This window comes from Cottoperca gobio, chromosome 5, assembly GCF_900634415.1.
Source record: "Cottoperca gobio chromosome 5, fCotGob3.1, whole genome shotgun sequence".
NCBI lineage: Eukaryota > Metazoa > Chordata > Actinopteri > Perciformes > Bovichtidae > Cottoperca > Cottoperca gobio.
The window spans coordinates 22,892,613-22,904,703 of record NC_041359.1 but is presented as its reverse complement, the minus strand read 5'-3'; the positions used below and the strand labels follow the sequence as shown (position 1 = coordinate 22,904,703).

General features: G+C 40.7%; 2 protein-coding genes and 1 long non-coding RNA gene across 3 annotated transcripts in view; 2 read left to right on the top strand and 1 right to left on the bottom strand.

Moving 5' to 3' along the window:
* Nucleotides 1–249: 249 nt before the first annotated feature.
* LOC115008427 (uncharacterized) lies at nucleotides 250–4,891 on the bottom strand. Its single transcript, XR_003832289.1, has 3 exons — nucleotides 4,795–4,891; nucleotides 1,408–1,505; nucleotides 250–664 (listed from the first exon to the last, which is right to left on the bottom strand). It is a non-coding gene; the product is annotated as an uncharacterized LOC115008427 (long non-coding RNA).
* Nucleotides 4,059–4,688, top strand: ngfb (nerve growth factor b (beta polypeptide)). Its single transcript, XM_029432021.1, has one exon. The coding sequence runs from the start codon at nucleotides 4,059–4,061 to the stop codon at nucleotides 4,638–4,640; it is 582 nt and encodes a 193-aa protein (XP_029287881.1). The 3' UTR covers nucleotides 4,641–4,688.
* A 5,684-nt stretch (nucleotides 4,892–10,575) lies between the features above and the next one.
* tspan2a (tetraspanin 2a) overlaps nucleotides 10,576–12,091 on the top strand; it is a 10,520-nt gene continuing 9,004 nt past the window's right edge. Inside the window, exon 1 of the mRNA XM_029432018.1 lies at nucleotides 10,576–10,783. Within this exon, the coding sequence (XP_029287878.1) occupies nucleotides 10,715–10,783 (69 nt within the window). The 5' untranslated portion in view covers nucleotides 10,576–10,714. The remainder of the gene's footprint in view (nucleotides 10,784–12,091) is intronic.

Genomic DNA, 12,091 nt, shown 5'->3' with positions numbered 1-12,091 from the left:
CAAAGTTAAGGCTTCTGCTTTACTGTGATGGATTCCTGCAACGGTGGCTGCGTTTCATCACGGCACAAAAATGAATCATGGCACTCAGGATGTAGGAAATCAAGCCTGATGGAAAGCAGACAATGAACAGCGGTATCAATATTTAAGACGTTTTTATGTAGTGTTAACAACTTCTATGGTGTGTGTGTGTGTGTGTGTGTGTGTGTGTGTGTGTGTATGTGGCTTCATACACTTCATGGTTACGTAGAGGTCTTGCTATACATACCCGTCTTTTAAAAAGATACATAAAACTGATATTTCAGTGAACGCTAACAGAATTTACAGCGTTTATATATAACTACCCTCCTTGTTTCCACGTTTTACATTACGCTATGCAAGTCTTTATTACGGTATGTTCAGTATGTGTGGATCTGGTGGCAAGAATAACATTAGCTTTCTCTTCCCAGTATCGGCTTCACAGAGTACGTGTTTACAGTGGGTTTATGAGCCGGGTGAGACACTCTCTCTGCTCGTCTCTCAACAGGGATACAGAGCGGAGGCAGAGGAGGGCAGAGGTGTGCTGGATGGGGGCCACAGCCGGGCCTGATGGAAGGAGCCCAGAACGCAGCGAGCTATAATCACGTCCTCTAGAAGCCGCCGAGGTGCTACAGTTCACTTGGAGACACTGAAAAGGTAAAGAGACGGATCGTAGTCTCCAAAAAGAATGAAGTGCACAAAATGTAAAAATGATGCAGCAGCTTGTTGGGTCACAGACACAAACAAGCTGTGAATATTCCTCATTTAAAACATAATACACTGTGTTTGTTTACAGATCAGTTTTAGTTCAGTAGTCACCTTCGTCGAAATGCCAGATTATAAGAAAATTAGAGTCAGGTCTGAAATAAGGAAATTAGTGCTCAAAAGAATCCTTACATTTTACACAGTGATAAGTTATCCTGCAGAAGCTTCACACTTCTTTTCTTCTTCATATCTCCAGGATAGCAAACTGTATTCTGCATTAAACGTATTGGTTCACCTCCGTTTCTATATCAACTCTAAACCGACCTCAGAGACTTCCAGAACTCTCTCAAGTTAAAAAAACCAAAACATTTTAAAAGTTAAGTTCAACATTTCACTTTAAGCCGTTTACTAAATATGAACCTTGACCATCTTTTCCAGATAATCCGCTTTGTCTATCTCACTTGTCAACAAATCCCTGCAGATGTTTATGTAACAAAAAGGAGACACACAGATGTAACAACATTAGCTAAGGCTCTGTTCCATCTAGGAGGCCCAGTAAGCCATGTCTGCAATACAGCAATATTATACCACAGACAGGCTTAAACCCAAAAGACACAGAGACATGATAGGTTTGGCAAAATTATATTTAAATTAAGTCAGTTCCAAAAACAGGCAAGGGTCAAATACCAGGCAGGCAGTCCGATCAGGCAGAGCAATCCAATAAGAGGCATCAGGAATCATCAAACCGGAGCCAGGCGAGGGATCAGGCAGAGGGGGGGGAAACGCTGGAAAGCAAAGAACAGACAGAGTTGATTTGGCACAGGAGCAATTGCACTGGGCCTGTATATATACACACACACACACACACACACACACACACACACACACACACACACACACACACACACACACACACACACACACACACACACACACACACACACACACACACACACACACACAGTACTGTAGTTGGCTGATGGGTGCAGGTGGGGACATGGGCGGGGGAATCTCAGGTGAGGGGAACAAGGCGATAGCAGGGCAGATGGGAATGGCCGGAGAGTTAGCGGTGCGTCAGGTAAACACAGAGCAAAAACATGAAAGCTCGTCCATCTCATGTGCTTATACAAACCTCCAGTGGGCCTCTCTGATAATCGCTGACCTATTTGCTTTTCATATGTATTCGATGCATTTCGTAATTTAATCACTCTTTATAAATTGTTAAATGATGTACAGTACCTCCGTATAATCACCATGAGACCGTGTAGAAGATTGTTTGTCTCCATTGTATCAGGGATTTTGTCGAGTTTCAAAATTAAAATCTTTTCACTTCCTTTCTGCAAAAGAGGTTTTGCCACTGGGGAGGCGCTGTGCTCATTTAAAGTGTTCTCCCCCTTTTCATCAGCCTTGAGCTCTTTTTCCACCGGATGAATGTTTCCTGCTGTAAAGCAATCCAAATTGGCACATACAGTTAAACAAATAAATAAAGAAGACAGTCTCTCCTGCAGTGCTCCCATTTGTTTACATCAATGATACCAATCATCCGAAAATGAATGCAGTAACTTATTGATTTATTGTCCAAATGTTGAGACACAGACCTCACAAGCATTTATTGCTGTAATCATGATGTACTTTTGTACAGGCTATGAGTTTTGTGCCAACAATTTTTTTAAAAGCACTCACGCCGCCACCCTGGGCACACAAAGCCTACAATAGAGCTACCTGACAGAGCCTGCTAGCAAGAGCCATCGAAGGTGTGAACACGCCTGTTGTGGTAAATGCAGCACGCAGCCTGTAAGTGATGCAAACAGAAATGTCACAACAGTGTTCTCCTGTGACCTATTTTCATGGATCACTTACATAAACAACATCTATTTGTGTATTTCCTGTCTGAAAAAAGTGAATTAATTTCTGTTTCAGGAGAATTAGACTGTATTCTTCCGGCCTACCCAGGGAGAGAAATCGATTCCTTCTTCATGTCTGAATACAGTTTGAAGATTATATTAAACTGAGTTTAGCTCAGCTCATGGCGATCTTTTAAAGCAAAGTTTTCCAGAAACACTGATACCGATGATGCTGAATACAGAACAGAATACAATAAATGTCCATAAAATAAGACCATAGATTAAAAATATTTATTCAAGTCATATTTTTCATATCCCCTGTGAAATAAGAGAATACCATTTAGTGCACGTGTCACGAGGTTTGAGCCGGCAGCTGTGTTCAATAACATTGAATACTGTTCAAATGCAGCAGATGTCCTTCACCCTCCATATTATATTCAGAGATCACGGACCTCTCTGTGGATGTTATTAATGAGCATTTCACTAATAAGCAATAAGCTGGAAATCAAACAGTCAACACTTCCTGTTGGCGGTGGTTTCCTCTGTGTACTGCTGCTGTGCGATGAATAAAATATGTCCATCTGGGAAGAGGAAGCTGAGCTGGAAACCTCCTATAAAACTGTGTCAGATGCAGAATTATGCATGTACTGTACTGTACTTTGTAAACTGTTGCTGCTAAACCAATGAGCATTAAGTATCAAACACTCAGTATTAGGCAAGGTGTGTTTCCACCAAGAGGAGCTGCTCTTATTAGTTCAATCAAGCTCACTGTTTAACATGTTGAGCCTTGAAACTGTTAATGAAAAATGGGGAGTATCCTCACATTAAAGACATTTGTGCCTCACAAGTATCTGGAGCTTTAATGCAGCTTTCAAATACTCATTTTAAAAACTTTATTTAATTTGTTATTCTGCACCTAAATACATGACATCTACCCATCTGTACCAGAAACATACAAAAAAACCCACTTAAAAACACTACACCACAACAGATAATGGGCCCCGGGGCACAGACATGCAAAAGGCCACCCCACCTCTTATAGGAGCAAGACACAGACTTTCACAGTGTGTGTGTGTGTGTGTGTGTGTGTGTGTGTGTGTGTGTGTGTGAGTGTGTGTGTGTGTGTCACCATGACAACGTCGCAACCGTACAAGATGCAGTCATGAAATTATACAGATGTGTGGTTGAGATCAAAATGAGGATCAAGTTCGTATATGAGCGTGGTCTAAGAAAGTGGGTTGAAGTAAGGGGTGTATGAGGTGTCTCACTTTACCGGTTGCGATCCGAGCGTAAGATGGTCTCTAGTTTAGCCTTATTGTTGTTCTGCGCCTCTTTGTAGTTGTTACTTCATGTTTCTTTAGTGAAGGCCACGGGGGTCCTGTAGGCCCGTTCATGAATACATCCATGATGTGAGAAATACAACATACATGTACAAGTGTTGCTGCATCTCTTCAGTAACAGGAGTGCTTTCTGACACCCTCAGGTTGTGTGCCCATGAGGTCGTCCATGCTGGTCCTGTTCCTCCTCTTCAGTGCCCAGGCTGTGGCCGCCATCGGAGGAACAGCACAGCAGCAGGGTCCAGACAACGACTCCCACTCCATCCCCACTGTCGACCCCAAACTCTTCACCAAGCGCCGCTACCTCTCACCCAGAGTGCTCTTCAGTGCTCAGCCACCTGATGCAGAGCCGGCGGAGTCACAGGGTGGCGGCAGAAGGACCCCCAGGAGAGCGGGGCAGCCTCAGCACCGTGGAGTTTACTCAGTGTGCGATAGCAGGAGCTTCTGGGTGGGAAACAAGACCAAAGCCACGGACATCTCAGGCAACGAGGTGACGGTGCTGCCAAACGTGAACATCAACAATGTGAACAAGAAGCAGTACTTCTTTGAGACGACGTGCCACAGCTCAGGCAGATCTGGCTGTTTGGGAATCGATGCCAAAAACTGGAATTCCTACTGCACCAACTCACACACTTTCGTACGAGCGCTGACTACCTTTAAGAACCTGGTGGCGTGGAGGCTCATACGCATCAACGTGGCCTGTGTGTGTGTGGTGAGCAGCAAGTCGTGGCGGCAGTGAAGACTTTCCATACACACACACACAGGATCACACACTCAGTCAAATAGAAACACAGACATCCTCTGCACAAAGTAAATTATTGGTATATGTCAAAGTATCAGGACTGCATGTATATACACACCAGCCCTGGGTCAAATAGTATCTGTAACCAAACCTTAAACTGCTGTGTCCCTTAGCATCTGACTGTCTTAGCTGGGGGGTAAGTTAGAAAGAAGTGAGTCTCATCTCTGCTAGGCCCTGCTCACAGCATGTCATAATAACACAGGTGTAATTAATAACATTAATTATGACCCTGTTCCATTTAACTGGGTCAGGGCCCTGGTATTGTGGCTCACTGTTGTGGCTGTGACACACTAAATAGTTCAATTCATCAATTACACCTGTGTAAGGCTACACTAGTGCTGCATCATGGGTAATGGGACGATGTATATGGTTCTGCTGCATTGATTTGGAAAAAAGCAAACACTAAAGTGAAACACTAAATGAGTGGAGTACTCTTTTAAGAACGCCCAAAAATGTAATTTAGGGGAATTACAGTTGTGTGAAGAGTAAGACACTCTTAAGCAACTTGCTCCAGACTACAGCAGAGTATAAGAGCAAATCCTTCAAATCCTTCATATCTCCACTAGAACCATGTGAAATAACAACAAGCTAATATATTTATAACAGTTAAATAAATATGGGTTAAATTATATAAAATTGGCTACAGTTGAAAAAAATTGAATTAAACTGGAGCAGGAAATAAAATCTGATGCGGATAGACTATAATAGGTATTTTAGACAAATCATATAATAAGGAGAATTTAGTACCACTGCATGAAAAGAGATTTCGACTGAAAGGCAGTTTTTTACTTCTTACTTGCACTAAGACACAAAATGATTCATCCTGACCAGTGACATGTGCGATTATAAAACATAGCTCCTCGGCCCTCAGCTCTGTTTCTGTGCTGCACTCATGCGTCCACTCTTTAGAGCGGTCCGGAGCGTCTTAAATTACACATCATTTTTAAGTAGTAAGATCATTTTTCTGTTTTTCTCTTCTCCCATAATGATAACAATCAAGCACAGCCATTGCTTCAGACATTATCACAGCGGCATCCAGCTGTACATTTTTACTTTCATCGTTTAGCAGTTTAACCAAAAGTATAATAAAGTTACCTTGTAAAACACGCCCCACAGCCACAGGTGATTTAGAAGAAATTAGTTTCAGCTGTCTGATTCTCTATTATGACTTCCTGCTAAATGTAAAACACCACTTGAACCATAATGTGTATGTTATCATTTTCTAGTTCCACATGACCTTTGACCTCCTTTCAACTGCTGCAGCTGATTTAATTCAAACCAGATACGATGACCTCTGGTGGCATTCAGGTGACCACTACAAGACAAAGGAACTGGGTTTAAAACCATTGACTACATATAATATATACACAGTCTATATTTAAACTGCATTTTGTAAAGACACAGTATTGGTGTTTAAGAAACTACCATAGATTGTATAAAATAAGGACACTATGTGAAAGGCAACGCAGGTTTGAACCTGTCTTAAACCTTAAACCACAGCTGAGTTTTAGCACAACAACACAATCATGCTGATTATAGTGTTTTATATTCTGCCACCCATTATATATTCCTATAGCACACCACACTCACTATAAGTAGACTGACGCAACCCAAACATTTTGGAAATACAATTTGACCCAGGTCTGACATAAGCAAACCTTTTGTTAAAATGTTGTTGTTGATTGTTATTTATTAAACACTTACATACATGCACTGTGTTGTTATGAAGTTTATTATAAGCCTGATGATTGATTAAACCTTTGAAATGAAAAATGGCCTCGATGGAAAGATGCAGAGAAACCCCATATGGCTTCATTTTACAGCCAGTAATTTGGTGTTTTGGCTTTGCTTTGTGTTTTTCTCCTGCTCTTTTTTCAACAGTAGATACAAAAAAAAAAAGGAAAAATATATAAACATAAGTAAGATTGCCTGTGCTTCATTATCTAACTCTGAATTATGATATCATAGCTTGCCATTTTCCCTTTGCTTTGGCAGTGACATTTCAGTGACAGCACAACAAATTGTATCAGTATCTGCAGTTTTTTTAGGCTCAGAGCCCGATTTCTGTATCACAGCTGACATTTAAGATGTCTGTTGTGAGCTCATGGAGCGTGGAGGTAAAGAGGAAACAGAAACAAAGAAGCTGCTGAGGTTGTTCCTGGAAAACTAGACTTTTTAAAGCAGCATCACAATTTGAGCTGTCTACCTGCCAACTGCAAATATCCTTTTTCAAAGCCAACTTGTTTACTACAAACTCAGGCATGTCTAAAGCAAACACATAATACAGTGCTGCTCTCTAGAGGTCAGAGCGTGAACATGTCTAATCTTCAAATAAAGCTTCTTATTTCCGGTCTGACGCTTTAAAGTTAAATTGGAGAGTTTAAAATGACTAAACATTGTTGCACATTAATAAAATACCAACAGGAGGCTTCGTCAAGTTGATAGAAGTTGTAAAAACATCAGTTTTTATCATTACAAACTATGTTTCACAAGAAAGATGTCGTGTAATTAAGCAAAGCAAAGGACTCGAGCTCTTTGCGTAGCAACACCACCGTGTAGAAATACTTTATAAAAGTAAAAGTCCTTGTAATTGTAATTTCAGAATTACATCACTTTAATGTTGCAGCTGGTAAAGAAATGTAATTTGAATTACTTTATATACTGCAGGGTAGATTCATCTATAGCAATACATCATCATTTAGTAGTTATATTGTAATCTGCAAAGTAAGTAAGTAAAGCATGTAGTGGAGTAAAAAAGTACAACAGCACATTGTTGGGGCAGATAAAGTTATGAACTTAGAAAGTAAACAACAATAATTAGTTGAGCGTGATTCTTGATGTTGGATGTAGTTTGATAAAACAATCTTGTGGCTTGAAGACCGTGATGTGGTTGAAAGCTCCAGAAAAATCAACAAAGTAACATCAACATACACATGTCTCTCCCTCCATCCCAAACAAACATGAATTATGAACATAATTATAAACAACATTATTTGTGCTTCTCAGTCCGGCCACTAGATGGCGACATAATCTCATAATTCTTCAGTGAGCCTGGTTAGTAATTTATATATTACTTATTGTGTTTCATAATAGTCTACCACAAACATGTTTAATTATTTATAATCAACTGATTAGCATGGCCTGTCCTACCATTCAATAATGATTCTGTCCGGGTGAGGGTGAGGAGAGGGTGGAGGGTAACGGGATATGGTTTCAGTTCGGTTGTACTTCCACTGTGATGATCACCAGTGCAGTGCTGAACTTAAGTACACGTTTGAGGTACTTGTACTTTTCCATGTTATTCTACTTTATACTTCTGCTTCTCTAAAAGAAAATATTTGTACTTTTTACTCATTTATCTAACAGCTTTAGTTACTTTACATATTCATCTTATTTATACAAAATATAAATCAACTAATGAATTTGATAGATTAGTAAAATAGCATTATTATAGATTAAACTACCCAGCAGTAGCCTATATAAAGTAATTAAAAGGAGCTGCACCTTTACCAGCTGCAGCTTTAAAGTGTACAAATTAAAACATTTATATTCCAATAATATATATTCATCTGCATCAGGAGTACTTTTACTTTTGGTGCTTTAAGTATATTTTGATGCTAATACTTTTACTTAAAGTAGCTTTTGAACACATGACTTTCTACACTGTTGCATCAGTACCTTTACTTAAATAAAAGATCGGAGCACTTCTTCAAACACGAATAACTACAGCGCTGAACTCATGATGGGATCATCCATCTATCATAAAGAGTCCTTTGATAATGTTGCTGACTCGTTGATAAATAAAGAGGAGGCAGTGATGTGTCGCGTCTCATGATCCAGCCGGGCTGATCCTCACTGATACTCTGGCAGATGAACAGGGGGTCGCTGTTTCCCTCCCACATCAGTGCAACAAACAAAGGCAGCACAAACATGAGAAGCTTGACTGTCAGAGTGGTTGACTCCGAGCTGCCCACCCCCTCCGGGTCGCTTCACATGCGGCCTTCATACCAAGTACAATTTACATATTAACACAGAAACATGTAGGTCCTTCCGTAAACAAATAAAAGATTCTGCAGAAAGTCCCGAAAGATGAGATTTTTTAAATCTTCTGGACACAGATCCAAATCAAAATACTCATTTTAATTTAATAGTAATACGTTGTTTGCATTTCCTGTGAACAAAAATTATGATTTTCTTACAGATTGAGCGTCTTCAGCCATGTGAGCAGCTCCATGAAGCTGTACTTTAGCACAAAGGGGATTTGAGCTAAATGCTAACATTTGCATGCTAACATACATGTTGGCAACAGCAACGAGAGATCTATTTAGGGAAGAGCGCTGGACAGACTTGCATGATGCGGAGTACAATCTGGCAGTGAAGGGGCGGCTAGAGGAGTCTTAAATACTAACTAGTCTTAATTGCTTGCAGCAGGGAGAGTCAGGTGAGCTGCAGAGGAGGCGTGGCCAGCAGGTGAGTGGCACCCTACTAGGCAAGCACGCCTTAAAGGAACGGAAACTGTGACATTGAGTTAAGGGATCATCAAAGTTTTAAAATGTGCCCTGAGGAGAACATGAAGGTCTGAACCAAACTTAATGGCAAACAAACCAAAAGTTGTTGAGACATTTCGCTCAAAACCACAAATCACAACTCATTGTGGCGCTAAAGAGAAAAAGTGGGGCGATCAGTAAAGTCATTAGGCTTCATCCTCTGGGGATCATCACCAAAGTTCATGACAACACCTCTGACAGTTGTTGAGAGATTTTCAGTTTGGACCAAAGTTGTCGACAAACCGACAAACCGACACGGCCGAAATGATGAATAGTTACACTAGTGTTCTTCTTCTCTTCCTTGTGTATTCAATGTGCAACACTTTTAATTTGTGTTTTTTGGTGTTTTTGTGTTTGCTGCTGAATTAAAAAAGCATTTAGTCTCTGCATGGTGCTTTATAAATAAAGGTCATGCCGCCATTCTGCAGTTATGAAATATACATATTCAGGGCTGTGCAGGATTCAGCATTTCTGTCCTCTACAAGTGTTTTTCCCAGAAAACTAAACACTGACAACATAATTAAACTAATAACTGTTTGTTGTTGGTCTTTTTAAAACCAGAATAATTGCATTCATGACCTCAGTATTTCTGTAGGCTAAGCTCCTGGCTGGCACAACTTCTTTCCACTGTGCCAGTCAGTGCCTTATCTCAGCTCTCTGTGTTTTAGGTGCATACTTTACACAAGTTCCCTTATTTCCATAATAAACACTGACATCAGTGGCATAATGTAGTAGGCTGATGATATGCAGGTTTAAATGTGTTGATAAACTCTAGTCCAACTTCTAATGTAGAGGTCATGGAGGAATGAGGCGTTAAAGTGTCCTGCTAGTTCTCAGAGACACTTGCTGCTCCTCGGCACACTGAACACTTCAAATTCATTATATTCACTCAAAAGTAGCTATAAAAAAATAGAAACTGCAAACAGATGGCAGTTTTCTACACCAGTTTCATATCCCCCACCCACATAAATTGTTATATAACTTGATATTTATTCATATGTACACACACACACTTCCTTTACAAATGAGGTATATTGGACAAACAGGGTTTAACAGAGATCTTGCTTTGTGGATTATTATCTTTGACATAACATTTGACAAACCACGACCTTATTATCACCGCACTTAAAGCAGTGATAGTACACACTGATATGACCCTGTTCATCGTGTTGTTGGGGGACCACCCGGAGTCTCCCTCGGGGCTCCCAGATTGTCCCTGAACCCCACCTTGGGTACCACACACACACACACACACACACACACACACACATGCACACGCGCGGATGGGCGGTGCGATTGAGCGTGCGAGCAGCCTGTGCAGCGTTGTGCGCATGTTCTCATGTGTGGATGGTGTAGATGTGCAGGGCATCATCATTGCATGGTTGATGTCCAGCTGGAAGACGCGAGGATTTGCAGAATAACAGCGTTCACAGATCGGAAATATCCACAAACTCAGGGGGCATCATGAGCAAAGTGCAGGGAGGGATGAAATGCGTAAAATATCTGCTTTTCGTTTTCAACTTCATCTTTTGGGTAAGTCCGCTTCACTAACGGCTCGTGTGAAAACATTGCTATTTTAAAATCCCCCTAATGTTGTGCACATTTTCATTTCTCCGATAGTATTATTTCTTTTAAACGATTATCAAGCTTTGTTTGCATGTAGAGAAAGCTGCTCGTGCTCCGCCTTGTTGTCGTGTTTACATGTTCAACACACTTCAGGCCGGCAGTCTGTTTATTGATATTGTTAGATGTGTTTTTTAATGAACGCTGGAGAACAGGGGGAGTTCCTCGTGCAGATCGCTTCTATCCACCTGCTCGGTGCAAACTCTTCTCTGACTCTACTGTGTCCCTGAATCCCCATTGTGTTATCAATCATCTTCTTATTTTAATCCATTATAAATACTGCGTTACAGCTCTTAAAGTGCGCTCTGTCTTTTACATTATTATAATAATTAATGAGTAAATCTGTAAAACTCTAACCCTCATTAACACTCATATGATTTATGTAGTATGTAATGTGCTGTAGCCAGAGCTGCAGTGTGTTGCCACTTTTCCAACACACACACACACACACACACACACACACACACACACACACACACACACACACACACACACACACACACACACACACACACACTGCATTGTTCAGATCCTCTCTCATTCATTTGCATTGTGCTGTGACTTTCCTGCAGCAGATCTTAACAGATGGGTTAATCTGTTTTGGGAACATCATGGAGGCTTTTGTGTTGGTCTGTTATGATACATTAGATCTGCTCAGATAAGGTTACCTGTGGCTGCAGCTACTGTGGAGTCACTTTTGATTTCCTGTGCTGTGTCTTGCATCTGACATTATGTCAGCTCTTCTTATCATCTGTGATGATGGGTATATATATTTGGTAATCGTGGTTTTGGCTTCGGCTTGTAACCCCTAAAAGCAAAAGCTACTGTCCACGGGGTGTGAAACTGAAGAGTGAAAGAAAGATTCTTCTTTTTTAGGTTGTTTTATTTTGGAAAAAGTACACAAACTCAGGAGCCTGCAAATTGTCCTGCAACCCATTGAGTCCTGACCGTCAGGCTGCAAACCAAAAGCTCAGAGCTGCAAGGATCAGTCGACTAATCTATTAGTCAGTCGACAGCAAAGTACTAAAATACTTTGGTGATCAATTCATCTTAAAAGTAATTTTTCATGCAAAAATGACACATCTTCACACACACACACACACACACACACATCACAGTTGTTCCTAAAGCCAAAGGCGATGTATTTAAATTGCTAGTTTTATCTGAAAAAGAGTCGGAAAGCCAAAGAGTCACAGACTCGTGCAGTGGTCGTGGATG

What these genes read in the sequence shown, in the direction of transcription:
- ngfb (XM_029432021.1), top strand. Translation starts at nt 4,059, where the DNA reads ATGAGGTCGTCCATGCTGGTCCTGTTCCTCCTCTTCAGTGCCCAGGCT.